This window comes from Clytia hemisphaerica, unplaced genomic scaffold, assembly GCF_902728285.1.
Source record: "Clytia hemisphaerica strain Z4C2 unplaced genomic scaffold, Clytia hemisphaerica genome assembly, whole genome shotgun sequence".
NCBI classification, from domain to species: Eukaryota; Metazoa; Cnidaria; class Hydrozoa; order Leptothecata; family Clytiidae; genus Clytia; species Clytia hemisphaerica.
In genome coordinates this window covers 326,747-342,448 of record NW_027104563.1, presented here as the reverse complement: position 1 = coordinate 342,448, position 15,702 = coordinate 326,747, and the positions used below count along the sequence as shown (strand labels likewise).

At 36.8% G+C, this 15,702-nt stretch overlaps 2 protein-coding genes across 2 annotated transcripts; one reads left to right on the top strand and one right to left on the bottom strand.

The window, feature by feature from the left end:
- Positions 1–11,696: 11,696 nt before the first annotated feature.
- LOC136823347 (uncharacterized) lies at positions 11,697–12,736 on the top strand. Its single transcript, XM_067079525.1, has 2 exons — positions 11,697–11,820; positions 12,027–12,736. Exons 1-2 carry the CDS (start codon positions 11,784–11,786, stop codon positions 12,308–12,310), a joined length of 321 nt encoding a protein of 106 aa, XP_066935626.1. The 5' UTR covers positions 11,697–11,783; the 3' UTR covers positions 12,311–12,736.
- A 1,482-nt stretch (positions 12,737–14,218) lies between these two features.
- Positions 14,219–15,409, bottom strand: LOC136823337 (uncharacterized). Its single transcript, XM_067079516.1, has one exon. The coding sequence runs from the start codon at positions 15,407–15,409 to the stop codon at positions 14,219–14,221; it is 1,191 nt and encodes a 396-aa protein (XP_066935617.1).
- Between the last annotated feature and the right edge of the window lie 293 nt (positions 15,410–15,702).

Sequence of the window (15,702 nt, the reverse complement as noted above, 5' to 3'; positions counted from 1 at the left end):
ATAAGCATAACCATAATCAATGGTGCAAGGGCTTCAAATCTAATCAACCTTTCCTTGGACGACATCACCAAAGCAACCCCGACAACGCCCGACGATGGATTCGAATTTGCTTCGTCAAAGTACAAGACATGCTTAAAAAGGTGATTTTTAATTGTGTTTCGTTACGAGGAAAAACAGCTACACAATTCATGAGTGATCTCCTTTCTTTTCGAGTTTCTTTTCTCATCCTCCATTTTCTTACTATGGAGTTGATCTTTTTGGGCCTTATGAGATAAAGGATAGACGGTTTGTTGTAAAAAGGCATGGTGTAATTTTTACTTGTTTAGCATCTAGAGCTCCTCATGTTGAAACAGTGAACAGCCTTGAAACTGATTCCTTTATTTTGGCACTAAGAAGGTTCATGTCTAGAAGAGGGAGTGTGAAGTATCTGAGAGGTGATAATGGTACCAATTTTGTGGGTGCAGACAATGAAATGAAACGTGAACTTCAAAAGATGGATTGGGATAAAGTGAAGGATTGTCTCGCTGGCCAAGACTTTTTTTGGGTTGAATGGGAATTCAATCCACCAAATGCTTCTCATCATGGTGGAGTTTAAGAACGCCAAATACGTTCTGCCAAACAAATTTTGAGTGGTATCCTATTAACCCATGGTAAAAGTTTGAATGACGAATCTCTGCGAACTTTGCTATGTGAAGTTGAGAATGTTTTGAACACTCGTCCTCTCACTGTACAATGTTTGAACGACCCCACGAGTCAGGCCCCTTTATCCCCTTTATTGTCCTACCTCCTCCAGGAAATTTTGACGAACCTTATGCTTTTTCTCGTAGGTATTGGAAGAGAGTACAACATCTGACAAACGAGTTTTGGCATCGTTGGAGCAAGGAATTTGTTACAACACTGCAATCACGAACGAAATAGTTATCATCTAAACGAAATTTCAAACTGAACGACATTGTGCTACTCAAACCTGACAACGAATACATAACGAGAAACAAATGGCCATCGGGTAGAGTGACAAAAGTTTTCAAAGGCAGTGACAATCGAGTACGATCCCTTTCAATCAAGACAAAGGACAGCGAATTGGAACGACCAATTACGAAAGTAGTTTTACTATTACCGCAGGATTCCCCGCCATTGGTTCAAGACCCAAATATGGGCTCTTGAGGGGAGCCATGTTACGGACTTAATTGTCTTGTTTTGGCAATTAACGCGAAGTTATTAGACTGGAGAATTGACTTATTGTTTTAATGTTCTTTTGTATTTCCCTTTTTGTATCATTTTTATGACCTCTAGGGAATTTCGTGTTTTCGATAAAAAGTAATGTAATTTTCTTAAACTTTGAGTATTCAAAAAATATAACTGTTTTGAACTGTGATGTACACAGACGAATATGAATATGACCAACCTTTTTCTGAGGTCACGAGTCAGAGCGAACAGGTTTGATTGAAGGTAAACTTATTGATTTTTGTAGAATAATGCCACGGAGGTTTGGGCTGTCAAAAGAGAAAAGGGAGCAACAAATCGAAAATGCTTTGGAAGCAATAAGAGCTGGCTCCTCGATTACCCAAGCTGCAAAGGACTTTTGTATACCAAGATCCACCTTAAGCGAAAGAAACAGTGGTGTGAGCAGTTCGGGAGATAAAGGAGGCCCTACATTTCTCACACGTGCCGAAGAACAACGCTTTGTCGTAGTAACTAAATTATGTTTGACATACTTAGCTTGTAAATTAGGCAAACAAAATTGAGTGCTCCAAAAACCAACCGAACACCGAATGAAAAAAGCTCGATGATAGTTATGAAAGCTCGTGAAGATTATTTCTAATTTCTTCATATTTCATTTTATTACATGGAGATGCGCTACCAGTATTTTTATACCCCTCTCTCAGTGCCCCATGGTACTTTTCTCTTTTCTATCTATAGTTCTTCTTCCTTTTTTTCAAATTAATTTCCTTTTAGAAAAGTGTATGGGAAGATATGTAAAAAATAATTTTCCCTAACACTAGATACTGAATTACTTCGCGAAATGGAAGATGCCATTAACTTCACTCGAGTTCAGGGAACTCGTGCAAAAATACCTGATCAAAATAAACAGAAGTCCTTTATGCCTACAGCAAATGAAAAACCTGCCCGGTCCGAAATGGTTGAGAGGATTTTAATCGGGAAATAAAGTCACGTTACGAACCGCTGATAAAGTAAAATGCAAACGATGTGTCGTAACAAGAGATACTTTGAAGGTATGTGCGAATATTAAGCCCGGGGGGGGGGTACTTAGGCAAAAATTGATGATGGGTATGTGCGGACGGTAAGGGTCAGTTTTTTCACCTTTCGAAGTCTCTATAAGGGTCGGAAAAACCAGGGAAAAAATTGTAATAAAGTCTCTCTAAGAGTATGACTTTTTTCAAAAATCGAAAAAAAAATTCAAAAAGTCTCTTTTAGGGTCACCTTTTCAGCAAAAATCAGTCTCTCTTTGGGTCGGTTTTCGGAGGTCCCGTCCGCACATACCCCTCATTCGCCAACCCTAGTACCCCCCCCCCGGATATTACGTCTTCGAAAACAAATCTTCCAAACAGCATCGACGAGTATAAAACCAGACCAGAATTTATTTGGATTCTTTGTTGTCAGGAATTTTTGCGGCCAGAAAATTTTTTGAGAGTGAAATCAGGAATCTAATTTCGTGAATTATGAGGTTGGATAGAAATTTTACCTGGATTTTCTCATAAAGTGGAAATTGAAAGTTTTTGCTTTTTTCTCGTTCAGTTGTTTCTAAAAAAATCAGCACATGTTCTATGAAATACAAGTAATCTAAAAACTAGGATCGTTGCTGCTTCTAAGTCGCTTTCTAATCACTCATCAGAAATAATAAATTGTAATTTCGCAAAAATTTCTTTCCACAAAGATTTCAAATATCATAGTATGTTTATTAATTACACGCATTTTTATAAGAATCAGAAAACTTTGGCTTTAACTAGGATGTTCTTGTTTCTCCTTGATTGTCTATTTAGATTTAATTTTCGAGCTAATATTTGCGCATATAAATTTTTTCATGTCGGATTTGCGAGAAAAAGACCCACCCTACTCTTGAACGTAGTTTGTCATCAAAAAAATTCTACATCGAATCTGCAAAATATTTGACATGGCTTATTGACATTGATATGATTAAAACATTGCGTTTTGCCAGCACATGGGCTAACGAAACAAATAGCTAAGTCATATTTGGCCAATAAGTTCACCTTTTTATTTAAGGATTATCACAAAGAACTTGAAAACGCTTTCAAGGATATCGAACCCGATTTGATCTTCAACTATGACGAGAACAATCTCCAAGATGATCCTGGGAAACAGCGGGTCTTAGTGGAAGCGGACAATTTGACCACGCTGAAAAGCTTGTAGAACATTCCAAGCAGTCCTTTAGGTAATTTGCACGTTGCTATCTGTCCCAATTTGGAAGTATTTTAGATTCAAGAATTCTTGAGAATATCAGCAATGAAGCCATGTTATTTGACCAATACAACGTTTAACAGTGTCGCCATCTCCACCATAGAGGCGGTAGGTAAAAAATCCCACTTTAGTACTGTGGAAGGTTAGAGAAATGTAAACATTGCCATTTTTTTTTATTTCCTTTAAAGAGAATGTTTTAGATATTTGAAAATGATATTTTTTTTTATGTATCTCTCCTGAAAATTTCACAAAAATTCATCTAGAGGAAAAGAAGATTAAAAGGAGTTCTTTACCTACCATTTCTCTGGTGGGTTTTCTTATGACAACTGGATGTTTACCTACCATTTTTTACGGGGGAGAGTGAAGTTTCATTGTTCATACGCGTGCGCAGTCGACACTGTTAAAAAGGCTAACATTTCCAAAAGCGTAAAATTCCAGAGATCTTCAGAGTTACTGCTACGTCATCGAAAGTTTAATTTGTATAATTTGTTGTTTTTAGTGTAATGTATTGTGGTAATGCGTCTGGGAAGTACCTCCAACCCATGGTCATTTACAAGTCGGCGCATGTATATGGCCAGTGGACAATAGGTGCACCAAAAGGCACCGAGTTTGAAGCAACAGAGTCCGGATGGTTTGATGGCCAAGCGTTTGAGCATTGGTTTTTTCATGTAAGCAGTTATATTATATATCAAACATAATTTTCTTCTTGGATTCTTTGTCTTTACTCAGGTCTATTCCAAGAGACACGATGTAAACTAAGTTCAAAGTTTATTTTCCTTGTAAAAGTGTCTTTTTGCTTGCTCATTCTACTTATAAACGAGATTCAAAGATCTAATTCAAAAAGAATATCAAAGTATTTGGAGTAACTGTTTCTATTCACTTGAAAAAGGTAGAGCTGTATAGTTTTACTTGGGTACAAAGCACTTATTCGAGAATAAATAATATTGTGCCTGTTTAAGGTGTTTTTGCAGCACGTCAACAATAACAACAAACCTTCTTGCTTGATCGGAGACAACCTTGGAGCACATTTCTCCCTCGAGGTACTTGAGGTATGTATCAAACCCTATCTTATTGGTATTGATGGTGATTCGATACCAGCTATTTTTACAATGATAAGATCTATCAATGTTGGTTACTAGCAGTCTTAAAAATCCAGGAATGGACACAGATTACTTTAGCTGTGTTAAAGAAGATGATAAGTTATACTTTGTGAAACAAAATACTTCTTTTTCAGGAATGTGTTAAGCGTTAGATCATTGCACTCCCGCCAAACGCAACCCACCTGGCTCAACCGCTTGACTGTGCCGTTTTCCGTGGATTTAAGGTTGATGAGTGGAAAAAGATTCTCACAGAGTGGCGAAAACTCTATGAAAAGCTGACTGTGTTTTGTGAGAGTCCCTATTATAAAGACTGACAAGGGATGCGATAGCATGAAAATAATATGATATTAGGGGTGGTGTCAAACTACCCACAATGGAAGCTCAAAATGCTAAATTTGCATACATAAAACATGTGTATGGGTCTGCTTTCTTTATTGTTTTAATCTGAATCTTTTTCTTTATTGTTTTAATCTGAATCTTTTTCTTTCATTGTAGAATCCACCAGGTCCGATTCCAAAACAAGAATTCCCCCTGCTTTTCAAGCTGCATGAGAAATTAGAGTCGGAGTCGTTTGTTAGCGGATTCAGAACCTGCAAGATTCCCCCCTTGATTCACCCCTCTTTTGGCAAAAGTTCCATCAAATATAAGCTATCTATTCTCATCAAGTTTCTTTCCCTCATCGATAACATATACAACAACAAAAGATAGTTCAGTGTTTGCAAAGGGCATTTGGAACAAATATAGTGTGTGGACAGTGAGGGTCGTTTGAGGTTCGTCTAAAGATAAACAAAGAAAAACAGACATTTAGAAAGTAACCTTGAGGCACTATAAAACGAAAAGGATAAAAAGGGTCAATTTCTCCGACTTTTCACTTAATTCTTTTCCCTTGGAACATGAGACCGGAGAATTTTGTATCCTTTAATTTTTTATTATAAGGGTGTTAATATTCAATATACCTAATAAAATCTGAGTTGCTTTAAACATAGGAAGAAACTGAGGAAGAGGCGAAAAATGTGCTAAACAATGTGGTCTGCGACAAATTGGTTTCGATCCAGAAGATGCACGAGAGGGCGTACTCGAAACCAAAACCAAAACGCCCTTCCAAGAAGGACATCATACCTGGTCGGCCAATAAGGTTGAAAGACATCGCCACAACGGAGCCAGCAACGTTGGTACATGACAACGACAATGACGAAAATGTCGACGAGGTTTTCGACGATGTCGTCGACGACACAGATGCTGGTCCATCTTCTTCCATCACAAACAACTGCGGTGTGTACAAAAGTTTGTATTCATCCAAATTTCGTCAACATTACAGATGGATATACTGTACAGGGTGTAATGTGCCATTCCCTCTGGAGTGTTCAATGGTCAATTACAAAAAATCTTATTACGATTCAATTGATATTCTTTCCTAATGCCAGATTATCACTGCTGCACTTGTCGACCTCGAAATGGCAGAAATAGCAGGAAACGGAAATTGTAAAAAATATATATTTTTTGGATTATTTTTCTCGTGAAGCTCAATATCTCGAGGTAAGTATTGAAATCATCTATACTCGCAATATATCTCTAACCTTATTAAAAACTTCGAGCAATTTTACAAAAGCGAGCGACCTCAAAAAAACGAACAAATTTCCCCCTACTATATTCATTATTTATTACAATTTAGTGTTATTATTGTTATTATTATTATTATTAATTTTGGAACAGAGTACTTACTACGCTTACCAGCTTAGATTTTTGCCAACATTCGCAGTTTTCATAATTTTTGAAAGATAATGTTTTCAAAAATCTCCGAACAGAGAATTCGCAAACTTTTAAAACACCTTGAAGGACATGACTCCTCGAGACCTATGATGGATTACAGTATTTGCAGTACATGCATCTTCCATAACAATTAACAGTTCAGTCAAATTGAAGGATTATGTCACTTTTAAACCATATTACATTCCAAAATATCAGCTTTAGCTTATAAACGGTTTATCGAAAGCTAATGGGCGTGAATAGTTTTTCCCTAGCCCTCGTGAAAGTGGATATCGCGGCCGATATTTAGAAATGTCACAGTTTCCTTAATTGGGTTCTTCCAGGAAAAATACTTATTATGGGGACGGGAATGGAAATTATATCATCTTCTAAAAACCAGACACCGGACGACAGATGTAACCCTCCGGACAAGGCAAAATTTTAGATTTTTCCACTACCTTATATTCTCCATCCCCCCCATGTACGGTCATTTTCTGGGGAGCCCATTAAAAGAAAATAAAAGGATAATATTATACATAATAATACAAGATATGTAAACATTAATATTAAAGTAACAAAACTATTCTTGTTGGCTAGCAGCCTCTTCCCCGTGCATTGATCGTCGCTAAAGAAAACCCGTTCGAAAAGCAGACAATGCCAGGGTATTATCTAGCGCTCTTTCAGTAACATCAAAAAACTGATAATACACCAGCGGGATCAAGGCTGATTGGCTAGCTCTTTTCTTGTTGGAAGGCTGTTTTTGTGGTCATCCAGTGGGGATACTAGAGTTGGCGAATGAGGGGTATGTGCGGATATAACCTCCGAAAATCGACCCTTTTTACAGAGACTGATTTATTTGAAAGGTGAACCTAAGAGAGACTTTTTTGAAAAATGTTCTTCGATTTTACTATTTTTTCTCTCGAAATTAAAAAAAAACCCTAAATATCGTGAATTTTCTGACCCTTAGAGATACTAATTTAAAACTTTCTGATTTTTCCGACCCTTAGACTTTGCAAGACGAAAAAGCCAACCCTTAACGTCTGCACATACCACATACACCCAGCACGTAGACCCATTTTTTCCTAAGTACCCCCCCCCCTCTGGAGTGGTCATTTTTATCTCGTGTTATGCTTCTCCTCAGTGTCAAATTTTATATCACTTACCTTTCACTACTTTAGGATAGCTCTAATAACTTCTTTCAATTCTAGAAATTTTCGTCAGTAGCCCCCCCCCCCCCGGGTCACGCCATATTTAGTTTAACTTAAGTGCTACCGCATCCGCCCTTTTTTCAACTTCACGCCATTTTTGCAATTTAGGCTGTTTGTTTCTTGATAGAAACCAGCCCAGGTTGTTTTGTATCTTTCACACATAACTCACTTTTATTACAAAACTGTTGTCGAAATGTGTTTCGTTGGGCTAACAGCTTAATGACAAACAGAATAACCAGAAGCATTTTGTTTTTATTAAAAACTATATATTCGACCTCACTCACAAGTGGTCATCATCTGAGTAAAAATCTAATGCAGAATGAGGATTCTAAAATCTAAATTTACAGAAATAAGCTAATTAAAATGTTATAAAAAATTCAGTTAAAAACAATGTGTAAAAATCTAAAATGATACCCATGGGACGCTTAACTGAGAAAACGATGAGACTAAATCGATAGCACAATAAAAAGAGTAATTAACAAAGGAATTAGATGTCTATGTTGTAAAAGGCTGAAAAGTTTTGAATAAATTTTGAACGTTCAATGGAGGTTTTTGTTCAGTGATTAACAACGCTTCTGTTAATTCTCTAGTGTCATTACGTTTGAAACCTTTGGCAATTACTTTAACGTTGTCCAAAGTGATCGGTTCGTGTCCACTGAGTGCTGAATGTCTGAAACCGGTCTGGAATCTTCATGGTTGATCTTGAAACTAAAGTCATCCCTACCGTCAAAAAACATATGACACCGTTGTGGCGTTATGTTGATTATACCATAGCTTACATCAAAGAAAAAGAAATCAACACTGTCTTGAAAGCAATTAACGAACATCATAAAAATATCAAATTCCCATACGAACTGGAGAACAATGATGAAATATCGTTCTTAGATGTGAAGATCGCAAAATAGAAAGAAAAATCGAAACATCTGTTTATCGTAAACCAACCAACACCGATATTTACCTGTGTTTTTATACATTGGAATTCCTTCGCTCCGACCACGTGGAAAAAGGGAACCTTGCGAACACTGATACTCAGAGCACATAATATATGTTCGACAAAAGCCCTATTTGACAAAGAAATAATTCAGCTGAAACATTTCATAACCTAAATGGCTACCCAATGAACGTAATAATGACAGCCAGCCACGATAGAGAAGAAAAACTTCAACAAACACAAACAGCAACCACTGAGGAAGCTTTAGAAGCCAATGATCGTCAAAAACTTTATCTGCCTTTCCAAGGAAAACGAGGTGAGACTCTGGTAAATTCCTTAAATAAGACTCTGAAAAACGTTGTCGGTACGCAGCAAGTCAAAACACAAATTTCATTAAAACTGTTGTCGTTTTAAACATGAGCAACTGATCCAGAATAAAAGGTAATTATTTTGCAACTCACACTTTTTAATTACATTAATTGACATCTTGACATTACAGCTATCTTGTTAGATGTTTTGTTTCGAGAGCTCTTGCAATAGTTTATCGTTCAACTTGGAGAGGGAATGTTTGTAAAGTTAGAATTTTTTTTCTTAAAAGTTATTTGGGCAGCTGGATTTAGGACCTCTCACGGTGCTCGTCGTCATGCCTGGAGAAAAATACTTCAAAGGGAACTATTTAAAATCGACAAGATCAAGGACCATGAACTTTGAAAAATATGCTATTTTACCTTCAGAAGTGTCGATTTCCCCTTGCGAAATATTTGACACTTATTTAGAGATTGACGAGCACATGCAATTGGATAAAGGTCTCATTCGAAAAGCGTTATCCTAATTTCATTTAGACTGATTTGATTTCAATATACTACGTTCTACATTTTCTCATATATATTATTCCAAGAATATATTATAAATTAGGAATTCCTGATCCTAAAAAGTGCAAGCTGATAAAGCAACGTTAAATACCAGTTATAATTGTTATGTATATATATTTATAGCCGTAGCTTAGGCTACCATCTTTGTTTATGTTCCGGACTAGCTTGGATATACTTTTTACATAGCTAGCTTTTGTTCCGTATATGTTATTATCTCAGCAAGAAACATCTAAGTATATATCCTTTAGTTCTGTATCCTTTGATACTGTCTCGATCTTATCTCTTCTGAATATAACATGGTGTCAGAAGTGAACACAGATGCTTAAAGAAGAAAACTGACTACTTATTTCACAACAATGGAATCACTCAAACCTCCAAAACTAATCTCTTTGGACTCCAACTAAAACCTCACAGATGTGTGGAAATAATGGAAAAGCAGCTTCACAATCTTCCTCCAGGCAACCGAATCAGTTGGAAAACTAGACGTTACGAAAATGTCCATCCTCCTTCACTGCATTGGCCCACAAGCCAAGGAAATATATGAAACCTTTCAATTCGAAGAAGGTAATGAAATGAAATTTAACATTATTATTCAGAAATTTGATGAATACTTTAATCCGAGGAAAAACTTGACTTTCAACAGATACAACTTCCTAACACCCCGCCAAACCGACAGCGAATCGTTTGACGAATTTTACACTCGACTCAGAAAACTCAGCGAAAACTGTGAATTAGGTGAACTGAGAGACTCCCTAATTAAATATATTATTATTATCGGAATAAAAGATACCAAACTCAAGGAACGATTTCTACGAGAAAACGACATCACCTTAGAAACAGTCTTGAAAAATGGACGAGCCTGCAAGGTATCCAGAAAACAATTCAAATAATTGAAAAACGATACAAAGGACTCGTTAGACATCCATCACTTCCAAAATAGATCCAGAACCGATCAACATCACACACCACGTAAACCAGCCTACAACCCTCGAAACCGAAATTGTTCCGCATCACACCATAGAGGAGAATCGGACATTATTCGAAATGCTGCACTCAACCAAAATCAACCGAAAGAAAACGTATCCATACAGTCGAATCTGAAGCAGTAGCAGCTTTACCAGATTTAACCGATAACTCTGACAGTGATGAAAGTAATAATGAATGTTTTCTCGGAACTGTGGTGACTGAAGAGAAAAATGATGAACTGTTTATCGGAGCCATCAATTCAGAAACTGACGAAGACTGGCTAATTACTCTAGACTCTAATGACTCAGTGACATATAAACTAGACACTGGAGCCCAAGCAAACGTTATATCAACAAAACAATTCTACAAACTTCACTCCCGACCAACACTTCATTAAACGAAAACAAAGCTCACTGCGTTCAACAACCAACCTATCAAAGCTGCAGGACGTTATATTATAAGCCTTCAACACAAATCGTCATCTTACCCAACTCTATTCATCGTAGCAGATACCGAATCCATCCCAGTTCTTGGACTACAAGCGTGTCAAAGACTTAATCTAGTGAAACGTATAGACTCTAACATCTCACAATTTATAAACGAATACTCTGACTGCTTTGGTGAATTAGGAACTTTAGATACAACTTACCACATCTACACTGATCCATCGGTACCACCTGCAGTGGCATATTTAGGAACTTTGCCAAGTAGGTCAAAAATTTGAAGCCGAGTGGTTGCAAGTCTAGTTCTTGGAAAGTCTATTTCCCTTGCATTTCGCGTTTATCATTTTTTATTTCATCGCTATCTGAATTATTCTATGCAATATTCCACTTGTTATGGAAGCCGAGAAGGGTCATTTGGCGATTTCTGTCAAAATCTGTCGAGAAAGATGTCCAGTGGAAAAACTTAGAGTGTGATTAATTACGTGCGTCCCGTGCCCACGTGAGTCCCGAAAAAATTTACGTGGGTAGTGGGTGCCCACGTGGGTCCCAAAAAAAATTACATGCGTCCAAAAAGTTTTTTTTACACTTTTTTAATTACTTTCTTAAAATCTCGCTGAAAAGACTCACTATGAGACACGTACGCATTTTTTCTATTTTTCATTTATCCACTATGTCAAAATTAAATACTGGCTAGGATTGAACTTTCGAGCCTTCGTCACGTGCTATATTCCTAGATACCAACTTTTTGACCAAAACGTTTTTGAAAGTCAAGTTTACTATATTCTCAAAAATGAGTGTCACGTGTACATTTATTTTCTTATATTTTCATTCATCCGCTATGTCAAAATACACTACCGAACGTTCGAATTTTCAACTGCTGGCTTTAAAGCAAGAGCACAAAAAAAACACGTTCGAAAGCTTTCAGTAGCTGTCAATCACAAAACCAAGTGTCACGTTAAATTTTCTTCGTTGTTCATTCAAATAATGTTGCATTTTTCTTTTTAGCTCAATGTTGCATGTATAAAAGGTCGATGAGCAAATGAGCAAATCATTTCCAGCCATTTCATTCAGAGATCAAGATGGGTAACAACAACAGCACATCGACTATCGCTGAAGGTAATATTTCTTTTCAAATTCAGTTTTGTAATCATCTTGGCGCTGATTTTCTCCCTTACGATTTTTTAGAGAAATAATTTTTCTGAAATTGTAAGAACTGGACTATTTTTGTATCGATAGAATGCTTAAATTTCACTGAGTTGATTTCTTAAGCCGGACATTAACGTAATTTCAAATTAATTGCTTTTATTTCTTCTTTTTTTCAGCCACAATCAAAACCTTCCGGCTCAAAGTTCGAAATGACACCAGCTCGGTAGCCGATGTGTTGGTGAAAGCTCATGATAGCCTGGAGAAGACAAACTTAAAACGAAAGCGAATTCCTCCGAAAACGATTGTTTCGTTGCGTATGCCGACAACATTCCAAGACCTGGTGGTGTCGGCTGCAACAAGGGAAAGGCGAGACCGGATGCTAGTGAACGGCGAGGAGAAGCTGGTATTAGAAATCGACGAAGGTGACGAGATATACATCGTGCTAACAAGAAAGAAGTAACCTATTAACTTTTGTACATATTTTACTTATTTTCTTGTTAGCACTTTTTTCACTTCCAACACCAGTTTCTCCTTTTCGTTCACATAAATTTGTTCTCTAAAGATAAGTAAGCGTCTTGTCTTTTCCTTGTAGCTAATCGAAGAAATCTAGGTCTTCTGTAAATCTGTAAATTCTTTTGGAATTCGTTTTCTTTTGAGGTTTGTTTTTTCCGAATTTTCGTGTGCTTTTATCGTTTTTTTTTATCCAAGCCTTGATTTTCGACTTTGAAATAAACCAGACCTAATGGTGATACGTGACATCCCAACAACTCGCTAATTTTACAAAGTTATTATTTTTAAATATTTTTATATTGCTGTAAACAGTAAATGTTTTTTGACAATTTATTTTTACTGCTACGAAATAGAGTTTTTTTTTGTACTATTACTATTTCCTTTGTTTGTGTCAAATCCACTTTCCGCCTAGCCCCAACTTGAATACGACATATTCAGACGCTTTTATTGGATTATTTTTTGAAAGATGGAATTTTGTCCGTAAGCTCTCGTTTTTCGGGGGCTGTTTTTCAGAATTCTAGCTCAATCGGGAAGTTAAATCGAAGTTGAATTTTTCAAAACCCAAATTTGAATCATTGGCTTGAAAAGGTATGGGGAGTCCGTTTTCGAATTTCTGTTCGACTAGAATACGCATTCTTATAAATAATTAACGAGAACTTGAAGGAATAATAAATAGGCTCTTCCAGAAAAGATTCGTTATATGGCTCTACCAAATACATTATTTTTTTCAATTATCTACCCCCGGACATTTCAATGTTTCAGCCCACCTCCCTGGACAAGTTCACCCCATGGACATAGTAGTTTTTCAGGATTTTTTCGATACCCATGGACAATATAACTTCGAGCCCCTATGAACGGTCTTTTTCCTGTCTTTCTGGAAGTATAGTGACAAAGTAAAGTTCAACCAGAAGTAGACTCGCTGCTAGAACCGGAAAATTGGGCCTTGTTTCCGAAGAGATCATTTGAATTTATAATATAAGAACATTTAATCATATAACGCACAATTTCGCGCTATCTTGATCACAGTGATCCATACCCAGATAAATAGAATAGCAAAATGATTTTTAAAATGGCGTGGCCAAGTGGTTAAAGGCGATTTCTGAAGCCTTCAGGTCGGTGTTCTCGACTTTTTGAGTTTTAAGCCTGAAAATGTTCTTAACATGTTCTTATTTTCACCATTTTGTGAATATATTAGTCCATTTATTTAAGAAACTGTATTTTTATAGAAAGCCTTAAAATCCTTAACTTGTTCTTAACATTTTTGGCCACCCAAGCCTTATGCTCTTTAAAGTTTGGTGTTATAAAAAACGTTTACGGTATGGTGTAATACAAAGTTTAGGTATTTTCTCGGGTATTTTTTGATCGAGTATTCGCCCCCCCCCCCCCTCCTAAAACCCTGGAGAAACTTGCCTGATTTAAGAGAGAAATTCCTCTCTACTGTGTAAATAATAACGATGACGTCATCAACAAGAAATTCCTATCTGTTGTATACGATGACGTCATCAGCTAGAAATTTTTATCTGCTGTACAACAATGACGTCATCAGCTAGAAATTTTTATCTGTTGTACAACAATGACGGTCATCAGCTAGAAATTTTTTATCTGCTGTACAACAACGACGTCATCATCTAGAAATTTTTATCTGCTGTACAACAACGACGTCATCATCTAGAAATTTTTATCTGCTGTACAACAACGACGTCATCAGCTAGAAAATTCTATCTGTTGTTCAGTGACAAAATCTCTTCAGCTAGAAGTGTCAAGCAGATAGTTTGTAGGAAATCATGACCCTAGAAAATTGGACCTGCTGTACAATTTGAACTAAAATCTCTCATCTGGCAAAATACAGCAGATATTCTTATAAATCGCTCGTTGGATGCTTCTGTTGCTGGTCGGTCTCTGGAATTTCACCACAAGCTTTATCGTTTAATATGTCAGCATTGTTCTGTGAGAAGTTTTCAGCAAATCGGTTAACCATTTCTTTATATACAGTGGCATCTGCCTCGTCTAATTTCCAATTTTCATATTTTATCTTGAAAATTGACTCCCACATACTTTGCTTTGTATCCGATTGTAATTTTATGACAAAGTTATTGACTCTTACATCAGAAACTTCACGTTTATCTACCGGTCTTGGATCGAAGTTATATAGATCTGATAAAGGCTTTCGCTTACTACTACTCGACTTGTAATCCACTTCATGTAATTTGGTAGGATTTTTTTGACGTTTTTTTCCTTTACCCCATGTTTTAGGTTTCGAAGTGGAGGGTTGGATAACCAGCTCATGATTACTTGCAGAATCACTCAGATGTAATAACAAGGCAGCAACGTGTACACACCTGTCAAGGGCACTTGCTTTACAATCGCAGCTTGCAGATTTAATGTTCCCACTCACATTACTTAAGGTGACAGACACATTGAGTGGCGGAAAACCTTTCATTGAATGGTGGACGTGAGCTCGTATGTAATACTCATGCTTCGTCTCATCAGCATTATCATGTATGTCATGAACATCGCCGCTCCTCAAAAGGTTCCTTCCTTTTCGCAAAGGTTTTGCCGTTACAGTATCACATGTATCATATAAGTTTTCATCATCGTATAAAGTGTCATCATCTTCCATATTCTGCACTGCACTTGCAACAGACTCAACCAAATAAAAATAAACATGTCCATAGTTAAAATTAGCAGGAATGTTTCTTGAAGGAAAGTCTCTCCAACCATCATCATCAGGTAGTTCACTAGATGCATTGGCTGTGTAGGAGCAAGATGGTGTTGATTCATTCCCTTCTTGGCTTTTTTGCAGTTTAGGTTCATACCACTTTCCACCGTCAATTTTCTGGCTGACTGGGAGTTTGGTCTTCAAACCTTCCTTTACCCTTTCTACAAATTCAGCTTTCTTTCCAGATTTTTTAAGTCCATGACACTCTAGCCATCTCTTTAGTTCATCTACTATACAATTTTCTGGATCCTTTTTCAATTTTGCACCTGGAACATCATCTTCTGTTAAAATACTGTAATTTTTCACTGTAATCTTGCCTGAAGTCGCCATGTTGTTTACGTTTTTTGACCGAAAGTTCCCAAAATGCATTGCGATAACTTACGATAATTTATTTTTTCGCATAATTATGACGTAGGCACCACGAAGCGTTATTGGATTTGTATACATTCTTAATCTTGTAATTACTGTAACAGAGACTACCAAATATGGTGAAGTTTTGGTTGGATCCTCACTTTCGTATCAGCTGTCCCTTTCTGATACCGCTTTTTTATCTCGAGAAAACTTCATCGATGACAGTTACTTTGATCCAAGAATGGACAAATGTTCTGATTTTGATTTACCCA

Coding starts and splice junctions, on each gene's coding strand:
- LOC136823347 (XM_067079525.1), top strand. CDS start 11,784: ATGGGTAACAACAACAGCACATCGACTATCGCTGAAG. Junction 11,821..12,026: donor CACATCGACTATCGCTGAAG/GTAATATTTCTT, acceptor TCTTTTTTTCAG/CCACAATCAAAACCTTCCGG.
- LOC136823337 (XM_067079516.1), bottom strand. CDS start 15,409: ATGGCGACTTCAGGCAAGATTACAGTGAAAAATTACAGTATTTTAACA.